This window comes from Mercenaria mercenaria, chromosome 18 (genome assembly GCF_021730395.1).
Source record: "Mercenaria mercenaria strain notata chromosome 18, MADL_Memer_1, whole genome shotgun sequence".
NCBI lineage: Eukaryota > Metazoa > Mollusca > Bivalvia > Venerida > Veneridae > Mercenaria > Mercenaria mercenaria.
This window is the reverse complement of record NC_069378.1, coordinates 39,862,252-39,879,627: the sequence shown is the minus strand read 5'-3', so window position 1 is coordinate 39,879,627 and position 17,376 is coordinate 39,862,252. Positions and strand designations below refer to the sequence as shown.

General features: G+C 33.2%; 1 protein-coding gene across 4 annotated transcripts in view; it reads right to left on the bottom strand.

Moving 5' to 3' along the window:
* Window positions 1-17,376, bottom strand: part of LOC123537831 (uncharacterized) — a 100,320-nt gene that overhangs the window by 46,724 nt on the left and 36,220 nt on the right. For 3 of the 4 annotated variants that reach the window (XM_053529396.1, XM_045321681.2, XM_053529398.1), the window contains 2 exons: window positions 15,686-15,781; window positions 1,475-5,496 (listed from right to left, as the gene is read on the bottom strand). In XM_053529396.1, the coding sequence (XP_053385371.1) occupies window positions 1,475-5,278 (3,804 nt within the window). In that variant the 5' untranslated portion in view covers window positions 5,279-5,496; window positions 15,686-15,781. Of the gene's footprint in view, window positions 1-1,474; window positions 5,497-11,247; window positions 11,313-15,685; window positions 15,782-17,376 lie in introns of all 4 variants that reach the window. The other variant, XM_053529397.1, reaches the window with a different exon arrangement.

The following is a 17,376-nucleotide window of genomic DNA, read 5'->3' as shown; positions in this document are numbered from 1 at the left end:
AAGTGTAAAAGCAGCTGATTTTGGTTGATTTCACAGACTGACAGAGGGGAATTCAGACAGACAAACAGATGAACAAACAAACAAGAAGTCCATGATGACCATAGACCATCATCCGAGTTTCACAGCACATTTGCTCTAGTTTTAATTGACCTTGTGACCTAGTTTTTCACTCAAGATGTTGCAGTAACAAACTCTTCTGAGATTTTACTAAGGGTAAAAATCTGACCAAGTTTCATTAAGACTTGGCCAAAAATTGTGACCTGTATGAGCTAAAAAGTTTGATGCAATTTCCTTGAAGATACAATTACAAACATTTGTTTTATAGATTTAATAGATCTACCAAATACAGTAAATTGGAAATTCATGCAGTTCAAAATTTTCAGACTCCAAAGATTAGATTTAGTATTTTTATACCTCACAAAATGAAGTTTGTGGGGTGGGGGGTGGGGGGTGGGGGTATATACTAGGAGTGAGCTTGTTGGCCGTTGATTTTTATGTTTTCCATAAAATAACTCATGAAAGGCTTGACAGATTTAAATGATATTTGGTACACAGGTGTAACATCATAAAATACAGGTCAAGTTCAACTTTGAGGTCAATATGTTAAAGGTCAAGGTCACAATGACCCGGAACAGTTAAACAGTTTCCAGAAGGTAACTTGAGAACCCTTGGACCTAGGATCATACATTTTGGTACACAGGTGTAGCATCATAAAATACAGGTTAATTTTGACATTGAGGTCAGTAAGTCAAGGGTCAAGGTCACAATGACCTGGAACACTTAAATGGTTTCCGCATGATAACTTGAGAACCTTTGGGCCTAGGATCACGAAAGTTGATAGGAAGGTTGGTCATGACCAGCAGATTACCCCAATTGAGTTCGAGGTCAGTAGGTCAAAGGTCAAGGGCACAGTCATCTGGAACAGTTAAACCATTTCCCGATGATAACTTGAGAACAATTGGGTCTAGGATCATGTAAAATTATAGTAAGGTTGGTCATGTCCAGCAGATGACACCTTTTGATTTTGAGGTCAGTAGGTCAAAGGTCAAGGTCACAGTGACCCAGACCAGTTAAACCGTTTTCGGACGCTTGGGCCTAGGATCATGAGACTTAATAGGGAGGTTGATCATGACCAGCAGATGACCCCTATTGATTCTGAGGTTTTGACTTTGAAATTGGCTTAATTCTGTGACAAGGCCGTATTGTGGGGGTATAGTTCATCACTCCTGTGGCAGCTCTAGTTGTTTTTAATTTCAGAGACAGTACATAACTTTCTGCTGTAAAAATGATGATGCTTTGATAAAGATTTTAGTTATAGGAAAACAAGCTCCAACAATAAATTAGAAATTGAATAGTTTTTGCTGACTACAAACACAACCAATGTCCACAAGATACTAAAACTTAATTCAAAACAGACCAAAAATAGACAAACTGGTGGATATACAGTAAAACAAACTCTATATGCAAATCTTACCTCAGATCTTATACTATCGGACAAACTCTCCAACATTGAGGTAGATGTTTCTGATTCTCCAATATCAAAGGGAGAGCACTGACTTGTATCCTCCAAATCAAAACTAACTGTATTCTTTCCCTTCTCAAGTTGTAAATTCCTATATTGTCTACTGTCTGTGTGCTCATCAACCACCTTGCCTTTTTCCATCTCGTACTTAGAATCTGATTTAGATCTGTTGACATTATGTCCAACTTTCAACTTTGGTCTTGCTTTAATCAATTTTTCGCTGTTACTATTACTGTCTCCATCATCAGAGTTTTGCCTCATTTCTGATTCTTGAATTAATGAAGCAAGACTTGATTTTTTTGATATTAAAGATCTTGGTCTTTTAGCACCTGGCTTTCTTCTTTCCCTCAATGATGCTGTACCATCAACTGTTCCACTTGCAGTATCAGATAAGCAGTCAGCTTCCATATCAAGTCTAGATAATGTCCGAGATTTTAATTTTGGTCTCACATGTTGTTTTTGTGGTTTCATATCTGGTGTGCTTTGCTGTCTTGTCAAGATTTCATGACCATCTACTTTATCTTTACGTCTTTCCATAATGTTGTCAATATCTAACACTACTGCTTCATTATAATTTTCATTTTTGCCATCCATTTCTTGACCAGATTTACTCTCAATGTTTTCATTTGGTTTGACTAAGTGTTTTTCATTCAGATTTATTTCTTCATGTGTTTTGTCTGTGTGATTATAACTGAGATCATTGACCTCTCCTTCAACAGCTGTAAGACTTAATAAATTTTCCTTACTGTGACTCTCTTTAATTACTTCCAAATGCATTGGCACCAATCCTTCAGTTTTGTCCATACTTATTACTTCATTTCTCTTTTCAAATTTGGCTTCATTTTGTTTCTTACTTCTATCAAAATTATCTTTAAAACCATCATCATTATCAATACAAGACTTGTTGGATATATTTTCATTCTTTCTTTCAGATGTTTTACTTTCATCCTCAGTTACTGCAGTGTCAAGCGCTTCTGTTGATTTGCTCAATTCTTTCATTACTTTAAATTCCTTAAATGTGGGAATGTTAGATCTTGATTTAGACCCTCTAAAATTTGGTTGCGTAAATGAAGGTATTGGCATCCTTGAACGTCCAACAGAAGTAGGAAGAGTTCTAAAATGCTTTTTCTTGTTTTTATGTAAATTGTCTACAGAAGAGTCTGAATCACCAGTTAAAGAATGCCTTCTCGTTTCTTTATTGGTCAATGTAAAGTCATGTGACGTATTCAGAATATCCTCTTTGGCACTGGTATCATTTTCAACGTAAGTTTCACTTGTCACACTTTCAGTATCACATTGACTGTCTGAATCTATGAAAACATATCCTTCAGATAAGTCCAGATTTGATACTGATTTTCGCATACCAGTTCGTCTTAAAACAGTGTGTTTGTAGAGCAAACTTTCATGCTTTTGTAAATGCTTTTTAAACAAGTCTGAGCTCATGAGTACATCTACTCTAGAAGAAATCTGTAACTTTCTCAAGGGACGTGGGCTTTTACTAGAAGGTAACGGGGGTAACCCTGGTGTAAATGTACGCCTTGGACTTGAAAATTCACTGTATGAAGATATATCACTATTCTCACCTTCACTAAACTCTAACATATCTTTGCTTAGTCCTACACTTTCTAAACCAAGACTAGATCTGCTTCTCCTCTTGCGGTTTTCATAGTTCTCACAGAATTGGCACATAATAATATCTCCATTTTCATTTCTAGTACATGAACATTCTTTCAACATGGAACTTTTCTTGTACCTACTTTTTGCCCTTGCCATGACTTTTTTGCGATATGATGGTGACCTTTCAACTTTTGCTTTCTGCGGTATTACTCTACATACAGCATTCTCTTTACTTTTAATATCTAATTCATGTTCTTTCTTTGACAAGCTGTTTTTGACACTTTCGTTATGATTATTTATGTTACTATTTGAACTAGTTGCTGAGTTTTGAATTCTATCAATTTCTTTATGATGTTTCCCATGAAACGATTTTCCTTCAATATTTAATTTATCTTCATCTGAGGTAGTTCTTCTTAAATTTACATTAGCCATATCAGAACTCTTCAACTTTTCAGCCTTAACTTCTCCACTATGTTTTCCATCACTTTCTGTATTAATTTGTTCAAAAGGAATGTCTACCTCATCAAAAGTCTCAACATCTTTCTTATCCATAACACTGTCAGTTAATTGCTGTATCACTGCATGGTCAAATGCAAAGAATGAGTTCTCAGGTAGTTTATCAGTCCATTCTGCTGTTGCATTGTCAACTATATCATTCAGTGCATCGACAATACTATAATCATCTTGATTAGTATCACTATCTTCAACAACTACATTTTCTAGATGCCTTTCACTTACCCCTTGTATGTGTTGATTGTCTGACTTTAAGTTATCAGAATTACTCAACACTTTGGTATGCAGTGACAGATCATTTCCAGATTTCTGAACACATTCATGATTTGAATGCATATGACACGCTTCTGCTAAACTTCCAACTCGATCTGCACTACTTTCTGTCAACCTCACATTAGAATCTGCTACACTATAATCAATATTTTTCAATTCTGAACATACCCCTGTTACATTGTCACTAGGAAAATTGCTACAATTTTGTTGACTAGAAGTATCTGAGTTTATAAATTCATCATTGGCACTTGATTTATTCTTACTCCTTTCAAAACCAGTCACATCAACTTTATTCACACTTTCCTTTGTATCTGACATTATTTGTATTGCTCTCTCAGCAATGTCCTTAGTCTGATCACCTAAAGACAGGGATCTGTTTTTATCTTTGTTTCTGCCTTTTCTAATTCTCCTCAAGCCCTTGTTTCTAGGGCTACTGCTGTTTTTATGATTTTCAATATCAGTACTACCACTTTCAACCTTCACAGACTTTGGCACTAATTCACTATCTGACTGCAGCAAGCAATCCCTTTTACACTTGTCCTCATAATTTCCCAGACTACTAGCACCAGCATTTACTTTCGGCACTTCAGTTATACTTTTAACAACAACTGTAGCATCTGTATTCACATTAGGCAAAATTTTATGTTGAGCAACACAAACGGGTACTTTTGGCAATTTTCTTCTAGACATTGAGCTATGGCGACCATTTTCAATTGCATTTTGTGAATTAGGTGATATTATACCTGTCTCTTCTCTTGAGGAAGGAAAAAGTTCCTTTTCACTGTCATCTTTTATTCCTGGTATTTCACTAGAGAAATTTCCTGCAAGTGCATGGGATATCTCCTCTTGACCTTTTGAATTTCTATGTCTTCTAAGCTCTTTATTTTCATTCTGCAATTGTTGACTAATTGACTGTAAATGTTCTATTCCAAATTTTCTGGGTTCCTGATTTTCTGTATCTTTTGGTTTCGGTTTATTGACACTTGACACTTTCTGTCTGGATTTTGAAGTTTTAAGAACTCTTGGTTTGTTGACAGGGATTGGTGGCTTTGACCCTTTGTATGCAGACACTACAGTATTATCTATGTAAGGTTTTTGACAATTACTGTTTGTTTCCGCAGAATTTCCACTAAATGCATCTTTACTGTCATTATATGGTGTAGCTGATGAACCATTACCAACTTCATACACATTTATGTATGGTGGCAGAGAAGTGACTGAATTCCTATTCTGGTTGCTATGGTAACTTTTAAATGAGGTCACTGAGTTGTAGGGCGTTTCATTATAGCTATAGTCATCACTGTCACTGCGGGGTGAGAAATTCTGAACTGGAAAGTGTTTACTGGTTGCCATGGTTTGTTCCACACACTTACTGGTTCCTGGCTTGAATAAATCATTGCAGACTGGTTCCCCATAAATGCAAATTTGTTACAAAGGTATATGTTTGGAAAAGTTTCATAGCAACTGAACCTACTAAAAATTAATGACTACTCCATTTGTATTATTTCCAGAATTTCCAATGCCCTTGTCCTGTTGCATATATTTTCAAACTCTTGAGGGCAGTCTACTATCTGGAATGAGACAACAAATTCAATTGTAAGACATAAATCAAGAAAAGGTCATCACTCTGAACAAAGTTCATACATTCATTTACCAATTCATAAAAGTTCACAACTTCTTTTTTTAAAAAAATGTCAAAGTACAAAATCACAGAAACGCATGAAGTGAGAGAGTATATTCATCAGTATTTCTAATATAGTAACATGGAAATTCTTCATTCCTAAGTAAAATATGCACATCTTGATTAATGAAACTTCCTTTTCCTACACATTAACAAAAATTAATGTCAAACTAAAATACTTCTGAATTGTTTGTACCACACACCTGAACAACAAACTTAGAACACCTGAGCATCTCTTAAAAATAATTTTTACAATATATTCCACAAATCAATTTAACTGTCAAATCATACATGCTTCATCACTCGTTTGTGTATAGGTCCTTGGCCCTAACCATTTTTCTACCATTAAATAAAAAATTTATTGGTCCATATCAGATTAAGTGATAGGTACAAACAACATTTATTTTTTACTTTGATGTACAATAATGACCCTACAGTCAGTAAAGATATTGTCTGCTCAATTCTAAATGAAACTAATTTGTCTTACTGAATGACTGGGCTGATTAATGAGACCTAGAAATTTTTGGAATATTTATTTGTATTTTTTCAATAAAGAGAAGTATAATGATAATACAAAAGTGCTTTTCAGCAATAGCAAGCTGTTGAAAGGTATTTTTAAAAGTCCTAAGTCATATAATGGCTGACTTGGGAATTTATGTTTTTGTCTGCCTTTGACGTTTGCCTGACCAGTGAAAAATAAACTTTATAATCTGATAAAAGCAAAATTACGTTGCAATAACTTGCAAAAATACAGTTTGCCATATTCTGAAGAAGTATGTAAATTTGATCATCTGAACCTAGGAAATATATATATACATGTATATTAAGCATTTATAGTCCCATACCATTTTTACAGCTTTTGTAACATACCAAACCAATACATGAAGCTTTCAAATTGTACACAATCATGTAACATACCAACGAATACATGAAGCTTTCAAATTATATACAATCATGTAACATACCAATGAATACATGAAGCTTTCAAATTGTACACAATCATTAACATACCAAATGAATACATGAAGCTTTCAAATTGTACACAATCATGTAACATACCAAACGAATACATGAAGCTTTCAAATTCTACACAATCATGTAACATACCAAACCAATACATGAAGCTTTCAAATTGTACACAATCATGTAACATAACCAAACGAATACATGAAGCTTTCAAATTGTGCACAATCATGTAACATACCAAACGAATACATGAAGCTTTCAAAACCAATACATGAAGCTTTCAAATTGTACACAATCATGTAACATACCAAGGAATACATGAAGCTTTCAAATTATACACAATCATGTAACATAACCAAACGAATACATGAAGCTTTCAAATTGTACACAATCATGTAACATACCAACGAATACATGAAGCTTTCAAATTGTACACAATCATGTAACATACCAAACGAATACATGAAGCTTTCAAATTGTACACAATCAAGTAACATACCAAACCAATACATGAAGCTTACAATTTAATCATGTAACATACCAAACCAATACATGAAGCTTTCAAATTGTACACAATCATGTAACATACCAAACCAATACATGAAGCTTTCAAAACCAATATATGAAGCTTTCAAATTGTACACAATCATGTAACAAACCAAACCAATACATGAAGCTTTCAAATTGTACACAATCATGTAACATACCAAACGAATACATGAAGCTTTCAAATTGTACACAATCATGTAACATACCAAACGAATACATGAAGCTTTCAAATTGTACACAATCATGTAACATACCAAACCAATACATGAAGCTTTCAAATTGTACACAATCATGTAACATAACCAAACGAATACATGAAGCTTTCAAATTGTGCACAATCATGTAACATACCAAACGAATACATGAAGCTTTCAAAACCAATACATGAAGCTTTCAAATTGTACACAATCATGTAACATACCAAGGAATACATGAAGCTTTCAAATTATACACAATCATGTAACATAACCAAACGAATACATGAAGCTTTCAAATTGTACACAATCATGTAACATACCAACGAATACATGAAGCTTTCAAATTGTACACAATCATGTAACATACCAAACCAATACATGAAGCTTTCAAATTGTACACAATCATGTAACATACCAAACCAATACATGAAGCTTACAATTTAATCATGTAACATACCAAACCAATACATAAAGCTTTCAAATTGTACACAATCATGTAACATACCAAACCAATACATGAAGCTTACAATTTAATCATGTAACATACCAAACCAATACATGAAGCTTTCAAATTGTACACAATCATGTAACATACCAAACCAATACATGAAGCTTTCAAAACCAATATATGAAGCTTTCAAATTGTACACAATCATGTAACAAACCAAACCAATACATGAAGCTTTCAAATTGTACACAATCATGTAACATACCAATGAATACATGAAGCTTTCGAATTGTACACAATCATGTACATACCAAACCAATACATGAAGCTTTCAAATTGTACACAATCATGTAACATACCAAACCAACACATGAAGCTTTCAAATTGTACACAATCATGTAACAGTTCCCATTCCCAATATTTACTGATACACATGTCAAGAAATATGAATCAATGAAATAAATAACTTTTCTCTGCTCATTTATCTAAATTATGATATTGCTTTCTTTCCTTTATTTGTGTAAAGCTTAAGTGTGAAACATAATTTTAGTAGGCCAGGAGTCAAGATTTTCCAACACTTTTATGTTGAATACAGCAAGGGGCCTTTGTAGCATCCAACTCCTGATTACAGCATCCATACATCCAGACTTTGCTCATAAAGGACAGAATTTGGATAAAATCATATAAATAAAGACATGATTAGTAAGAAAGAAATCTGTTTCACATGTAAAGTCAAAATATCTGTCACCGTAAAGGTGTAAATGTTAAAATCTGTTACTTATATGTGTTCATATAACATAAATTGCTATTGCATATTATACATATACATATATGGGCATAAATGGTTAAATTTCACTAAAATAAATCAGAGGGAGATTTATTTATGGACATTATGGTATTTTTGAAATTCTTTAAAACTTTTTAGTTTTTGTTTTTTTATTCAAAAAGATTGAAAGACAGTTATACATGTACATTATATCATAATACGGCTATAAAAAGAAGACAGAAACTTCTTAAATCATTCAATGTTATCAAACTGATTTACAGTTACTGTATATTTCTCCTCAGTAAATCAATATAAATATTTCATAAACAGATCAATACCTTTAAGTTTACAAGCATTATGAAATTTGCTTTCTTCCTATTTCAACCGGATTAAAAATCATTCAAGTGCACTTAACATTGAATTGATCATTCTTTCTCTATGCTGGCAATTATTATTATCCCTTTATTTAAAGATAGGAAAATATGACTAGGAATGAAAGAATATACATGTATTACAAACAACGCTGGAAGAAACAAAATGTATAAGCTTAGCCTTAATTTTGCAAATTTTTGTAAAAAAAAATATTAATTGAAAATATCAAATATGAAAGTTAACCATAAGCACATCATAACTAGAGATGCTTTTGAGAAAAGCGCATGTCTCCCACAACTGCCCCTATGAAAAATGTTTAGTTTCTCTGGATGGTCTAGACAAGTGGATCCAATTAGATGGTCTGGACAAGTGGATCCAATCAGTAATTCAAGGGCCATAATTCAAAAGTGCCTGGGTGGATTTGGCTAGTTATCGAACTTGGCTGAGGTCTTATGGTCAAACACATTTTGTTCAAGTTTGGTGAAGATCGGATGAGAAATGTTTGACTTAGAGTGCGGACAAGCTTTGTGACAGACAGACAGACACACAGACAGATAGAAAGACAGACAGACACACAGACTGGAGTGAATCAATATGTCTCCCACACCACTGTGTGGTGGGAGACATAATGAGAAAATAACTTGTAAAAAGAAAAGAAACTTGATTTATAAAAATTTTTTACACTACCCACATTTATCACAAATAAGGGGCAATTATTCAAATGTTTGCAGTCTTACAGGGATATAGCCTCAACAAACATTTTATATAAAGGATTTATTCTAGGTCCTATACTTTTTGAGCTATGAGCATCACAAACAAAAAATTCACTATTTTGGCTATTTCAAGGGTCATAACGCTGTAATTAATGCTAAAATCTCAAGAAAAATGCCAAGTGTGCAAGGTCACAACCTGATAAAGACTCATGCAAGGTTTCATGAATTTACATCAAATACTTTTTTAGTTAGGGATGTCATTAGGTGAAAATATGCATTTTTGACTATTTCAGGGGCCATAATTTTGGAAATAGTGGGGTGGTGCCAAACGAAAAATTAGAGGTACACAAGTTTATATCATGATAAAGACTCATGTAAGTTTTCATCAATTTATATAAAAAATTAATACTTTTTGAGCTTGGCTCGTCACAAGGTGAAAATGTGCATCTTTTTACTATTTCAGGGGCCATAACTCTGGAAATAGGGAGTGGAGGCAAATGAAAAGAAATAAGACGTGCACAAGTTCATATCAGGATGAAGACTGACATGCAAGGTTTAATCAATTTACCTCAAATACATTTTGAGCTAGGTGTGTCACAAGATAAAAATGTGCATATTTTACAATTTCAGGGGCCATAACTCTGGAAATAGGGGTGGAGCCAGACAAACAATAGGAAGTGTGCAAGTTTATAACATGATAAAGACTCATGAAAGGTTTATCAATTTTTATCAAATACTTTCTGAGCTAGGCAAGTCACAAACTTTATTCGGATGGACGGAAGCACAGACAAAACCAAACCTATCTGCCTATAAGTTAAACACCTAGGTAAGATGTTTAAGTACAAATCTGTTTCTTTACCCCTAGATGAAGTTAAACACTTGCTTCACCTTGATCTAAAGTTAAAGTGATATATATGCAAGTTTGCATAAGATCATATAGCCTCGTGATAGTAATTTTATAAAACAGGCCCTTTCTGTTTCATCTTAATGACTGAGTAAAACAGGATTTATATATAAACAAATCAAGGAAAATATCTAAATACCCCCTAATAATAAATGTATATAACAATTAAGGTGTTTGAGTACAAACACCTTTACTGAACTAAGTGCATTAAACTTTTTCTTAACCGCATTCTCATATTAAAAATCTAAAATGTTAGAGTACAGTAAAACTATATTTGAGAATTATATGTATTCACACATGATAAAATAAAGAAAATAAATGGTTAATGTTTTCCACTAAAAGCATAAAATCGTTATACGTCCCATAATTTGTGTTTAAATGTGGGAAACTATTAAAAATAATCTGATAAACATTGAAGAACACATCAAAATCAATTAGACAGCACTTTTTTTTTGTAAGTTGATTTTACTTATTTAGACATAATGCTTCAGTAAGCATATTTCTCAATCATAATAATTATGTAAGAATTTCAATATCACTTGGCCTTTTTAAACTTGAAATTTTCATGTTTGATTCCCAGCTACAGAATTTTATCAGTCTATATTTTCTTCACTTAAATATAAGTTACCTTGTAATTCTGCCACAATCGAAACATATCATTATTTGAAGTAGTTTCCTTCTTTGCCTACTGAATAGTTCAAGAACAGAAGATATTACTGATATTACCTGAACAATGCACAGTTAGAAATACACTATCTAGGACAAGGAAAAAGGCTGCACTTCATATTGATCTAAAAAAAAAAAAAAAAAAGATTCCAGTTTGTTGACACAGATGTTGTCTGTCATACAAATCAATAATGGTACTAATAATGTATAATATTTTAAATGAACAAACTCCTTATCTTTTACAGATCAAGGTCGCTCTCACCAAAACTACAGTAATGTTAATCCTTGTTATACTGTTTATTGAAATTAAAAGTCCCCCTGACCTTTCCTTCACTTCATTCTTACTGAATAAAAGTCACTGCATTTTAACCTAATCCTGTTTGAAATATAAATCTTATGTTCAGTGTGAAATAAGCTTAATTTATACGATCTTATAAATGATTATTAGCAATAAGGATCTAATGATCTTCAACACTTTTTGAATAAATGAACTGAATGGCACTTAATTAGTAAAGCATACATCAAGAAATAATAGCAGAAAATGGAATACATTTCTGGGAAAAACTCATCTATAGATAATGTAAAATAAGCTAACTGACTAATGAAAAAGAATTTTATTGCTTAAGTTTGAGATTAAAGTATTACCCAAAAATATGGACCCTGAAAAAAAAACAATTTTCCTTTCAAATTAACTTTTTAACACACTGAGTTATTAATATTATGTTTTATATTGTTCTGACAAAACAAATAATCAAATCGTTATAAGTACATTTCATTCAAAGTAAACAATTTACAATAACTATATATTTTTACAGAAAAAGTATAATTTTCAATAACATAATGTATTTCACTTACTGCTCAATTATTATTCCATTAATTTAACAATTTCTTACATGATATTTTATATGCATTACATTATTCAAGGTTCCTCAAACAACGTATTTTCACTGGTTTCCTAAATCACATCAAAATGGAAAAATTTTGTTCAAAGAGATCCATTTAAACCAAGCTTAACATTTTGTTGTCTACCTTAAAACAAGTGTATCCTTAAATTGACATAAATTGTTATAAATTATTCCAGTCAATTGATTGAACTAGATAGACGGTTAAAGAGATCTGTTCATCTGAAAGAATTTATCTGTAATTCAATGTATATTCTATATTTTTCTTATCAAATATTGAGGTCGACCTGGATTAAGTTATATTTGTGCAAAATGATCAAAATTAATACAAACAAATACAGTAATATTTCAGTATCTAATGTAGTCTGTATGTACTGAAATTCAACGTTTAACACTTTTATCTCAGCAATTTGGGTACAATTATTAATTCTATCTACAATTTACCCATAGCTAATCATCAATGTAAATGTTACAAAAGATAAAAGAAATATAAATGTTTGATATTATGTAAAGAATTTAAAATATTTGTAAATGTTTATTGATAGTTCTTTAATACAGAGGAGATAAAAATTTCTGAAACTCTTATTTGACATGAAATTTTCCATTTTTCATTTCTGATAATAAGATTTAAAGATTTCTTTCACATTTAAAGCAAAATATAAGATCTGTTGCAAAACATATTTTATAATGTTTATGTTCTGTAGCATAAAATACTGTTTTATCTACCAAGTCGACAACTTGTGAATTACGCCGCTTTATTTGGCAGGATATAGTTATAAGGTATACATGATTCCAACGGTCTCCAGGGGTGACAGTATGATCTTTTTAGTGTGCAAGATAGCTCTAACAATAATTAGAGCCAACTAGAAATGTGTCCACAGGACAGAGATACCCCCACTATATGACAAAGGACATAAATTTTTTCCTAGGTCAGGGGCCATAACTCCTACAATACTGAATGAATCCGGACGCGAAACCCCAGGTGCACAACTGCACATGCTGACCAACATTCCTGTAAACTTTGGTGACTCTAGGTCAAATAATTTTGGAGCTACGCGCGACACAACATTAAAATGACCAATTTTTTACTAAGTCAGGGGCCATAACTCTTACACGACTGAATGAATCCTGATGCGAAACCCCAGGTGCACAACTACACATGCTGACCAACATTTCTGTAAAGTTTTGTCGACTCTATGTCAAATACTTTTGGAGCTAGGCACGACACAACACTAAAATGACCAATTTTTACAAAGTCAGGGTCCATAACTCATACACGACTGAAGAATCCGGACGCGAAACCCCAGGTGCATAACTACACATGCTGAACAACATTCCTGTAAAGTTTAGTGACTCTACGTCAAATACTTTTGGAGCTAGGTGCGACACAACATTCTCGGAAGGACGGACAGACGGAGGACGGACGGATGGACAAGAGCATATCTATATGCCCCCCCCACAAAGTGGGGGCATAAAAATGTCTTTCTTTACCGAGTAAAATTTGGACCAATGAAAAATTTTGAACTAAATGTGTGCAGGCCCCCCACTTTCTGTCACTGTAAGGCCAAATGTTATTTTTTCCTTTTTTTGTGTGTGCATGTGTGCATGTGGGGAGGGTAGGGGAGGGGGGTTAAATCCCAACACTCCTATAGTTTCATGACTACAGGACAAGGTACAGATGGAGTTGTAATACCAGTAAGTCCAGAAATGGGGGCAGCTGCAGAAGATGTATACCAGGTTTCATTTAAAATGGATAAAAACTGTCAGAGGAGCTAAGTACACAATGTCAGAGGAGCTAAGTAAACAATGTACAGAAGATGTTATGATATTTCAAATTCCAAAAATGACCATAACTAAAACAAATGGACATTAATGTACAAAAATTATGCACATTTCTACTTCATGTTGATGACGTCTACCAAATTTTATTTGAACTGGAAGGAAACTGTAGGAAGAATTGCATACACAAGGAAATATGATGGACAGACTGATGGATGGAGGATGGACTGACAGACATTTCAAAAACTATATGCCTCCAGGCCTTCAACAATTTCTAATTAACTTTTATCTTCTACTCATTTCAACAATTGATCTAATTTTAAGTTTTGACTGAAGTATTAACATCATTCAAACCTTTTGTCTAAATTAATGTTGTGAGGATCATGTCATAAAACAAACAAGTCAAATGGTTTATCGCTGCCAGAAATTTATACAAACCGGACAGAAGTTGCGAAATTGTCATTTGTGCAGGAAAGAAGCATTTACCATAATGTCCAGTACTGGACAGGTATAGTGACCATGCAAGGACACAGCCAATTTTCTCAGAGGGGGTCCGATCCCCTGCCCCCCCTCCTCCTCCACCCTGGGAATTTTGAAATTTAGCACTTCATTTTTTGCATTCTGGGACAGTTTTATGGACTAACCTGTTAAATTGGGAAAATGATAAAATTAAGCTTTCTTGAAGGTAAAATTCTTAATTTCTTTTAGATAAATAATATGAATTATGTCGAGGTCGTATGTAGCAGCAGTCGCATATACTTTACATGCAGTCCTAATGTTGCCTTTTTCGAAAAACATTTTCTTTCCTTCTTGTCTTCTTTCCTTTTTTAAAGATTTTCCAGAGGGGGTCCGGACCCCCGGTCCCCAGCCCCCTCTGGATCCGCGCATGGTGACATATCATGCTTTCTGTTTATGCAGGTAAACTTGTGTTTGGTTAAATTTCAACAGAGCACAATTGTCTGAACAGTGTACAAACTCATTACTGTTTTTTCAGGCAAGGGTGGAAAAAAAGTGGTAGACAACGAAAGCAGTAACATTTTTATTAAAAAAAAATAAACAATGAGACAAACATTTCCAACATCTTTGGACGGTTCAAAAATCCCATGTTAAACATACGATAAAGCCCGAAACGCGTGAAAATGTTCTGAATGTAAATCGGGTGAAGTAAGCGCTCTAGATTGATTAAACTGGGCGAGTCTACTTACTTATTACTTGAGGATGAAAAAAAAACATGTTTTTTAAATGTTGCTCTTAAACAAGGGTGGCGGTTGAACTACTAAAAGTACAACAACGGTTAATTCACAACAAATCGTACGGTATGTTTTATAATCAGTAGAAGCTAGTCGAGACCTGTTTCACCCACAAGTAAAGAATTCACAGGTCCATCATGAAATATTTTCCCCAGCGCGCATATACTTGTCCTATACAATATGATCGCGGCCTCATCGGTCGCGATCAATGAGTCTTAACCAACCAAGCTACCTGTAACAAATCCTGCTGAACAAATACTAGGCTGGTCTAGAATTTGACAGTAACACCACAGAATACCATGTCTATATGTTTTGATTTCAATATAATGATATAGTTTCTAGACAATTCAATTGAAAAATTTCAAAAACCGTAGTTGGACATACCTTGTCCAATTTTGACCAAAATTGTCTTACATATGATCCGGCACCAAAACTTTCTACAAAGCCTGGAATAATTTCATTCTCACCAAGTTTCATCATGATTGCTCAGATCTTTTAGGTAGGCATAATGTACACGACAACTGGATTAGTTCATGGATATTCTGATCTTGTAGTAAAAACAGTTACCTTTTAAAATTTCTTGAATTCCGTCTTTACTAATGAGTATAAAACAACGATTTCCAGTTTCAGCATGTGGTTTCCATTTATCTCCAATATACCATACTGAAAAATAGCAAATGAAAACATTGAATATATATTTCTATTTGACCTGGCATATGGAAAAATGTTTATATAGACTTTTAGCTGACATGTCTATCAATGAAAAGGAAAGTAATAGTTAAACATAGAATGTAATAGGATATATTTGCAAAGCAGACTATTATTGACTACAGTAAATATGAATTGTTTAATATAGTGTTATGATATGTAGAATGACTTAACAGGGTCAGTTTCACAACTTTAATGTTAAGCTGACACACTCCATTACTACGTAGGAGGACATGTTAAACTGCCTTTAATGTTAAGCTGACAGTCACATATAATAAAATGTATTAAGGATTATATGTTAAACTGCGACTCACATATTACATACAATATAAACGAGGATATATCAAAATTGCCTTTAATGCTATCGACAACTGACATAGAATATTAAGGTAAACATATTAAACTGACTTTAATGTTAAACGGCAACTCACATAGAATATTAAGGCGAACAAGTTATAAACTGACTTCAATGTTAAACCAGGACTTGCATTTAATATTAAGGAGAATATGTTAAACTGCATTCATTGTTAAGCTACGACTCTCATATAATGTAAACTGTTTTCAATGTTAAGCTGCGACTCACATTATAATATTATGGAGAATATGTTAAGCTGACTTCAATGTTAAGCTGCGACTCACATTATAATTTTACGGAGAATATGTTAAACTGTTTTCAATGTTAAGCTGCGACTCACATTATAATATCACGGAGAATATGTTAAACTGACTTCAATGTTAAGCTGCGACTCACATTATAATATCACGGAGAATATGTTAAACTGTTCTCAGTGTTAAGCTGCGACTCACATTATAATATCAAGGAGAATATGTTAAACTGTTTTCAATGTTAAGCCGCGACTCACATTATAATATCAAGGAGAATATGTTCAACTGACTTCAATGTTAAGCTGCGACTCACATTATAATATTACGGAGAATATGTTAAACTGTTTTCAATGTTAAGCTGCGACTCACATTATAATATCACGGAGAATAAGTTAAACTGTTTTCAATGTTAAGCCGTGACTCACATTATAATATTACGGAGAATATGTTAAACTGTTCTCAATGTTAAGCCGCGACTCACATTATAATATCACGGAGAATATGTTAAAATGTTCTCAGTGTTAAGCTGCGACTCACATTATAATATCACGGAGAATATGTTAAACTGTTTTCAATTTTAAGCTGCGACTCACATTATAATATCAAGGAGAATATGTTAAACTGACTTCAATGTTAAGCTGCGACTCACATTATAATATTAAGAAGAATATGTTAAACTGTTTTCAATGTTAAGCTGCGACTCACATTATAATATTACGGAGAATATGTTAAACTGTTTTCAATGTTAAGCCGTGACTCACATTATAATATTAAGGAGAATATGTTAAACTGTTCTCAATGTTAATCTGCGACTCACATTATAATATTACGGAGAATATGTTAAACTGTTTTCAATGTTAAGCCGTGACTCACATTATAATATTAAGGAGAATATGTTAAACTGTTCTCAATGTTAAGCTGCGACTCACATTATAATATCAAGG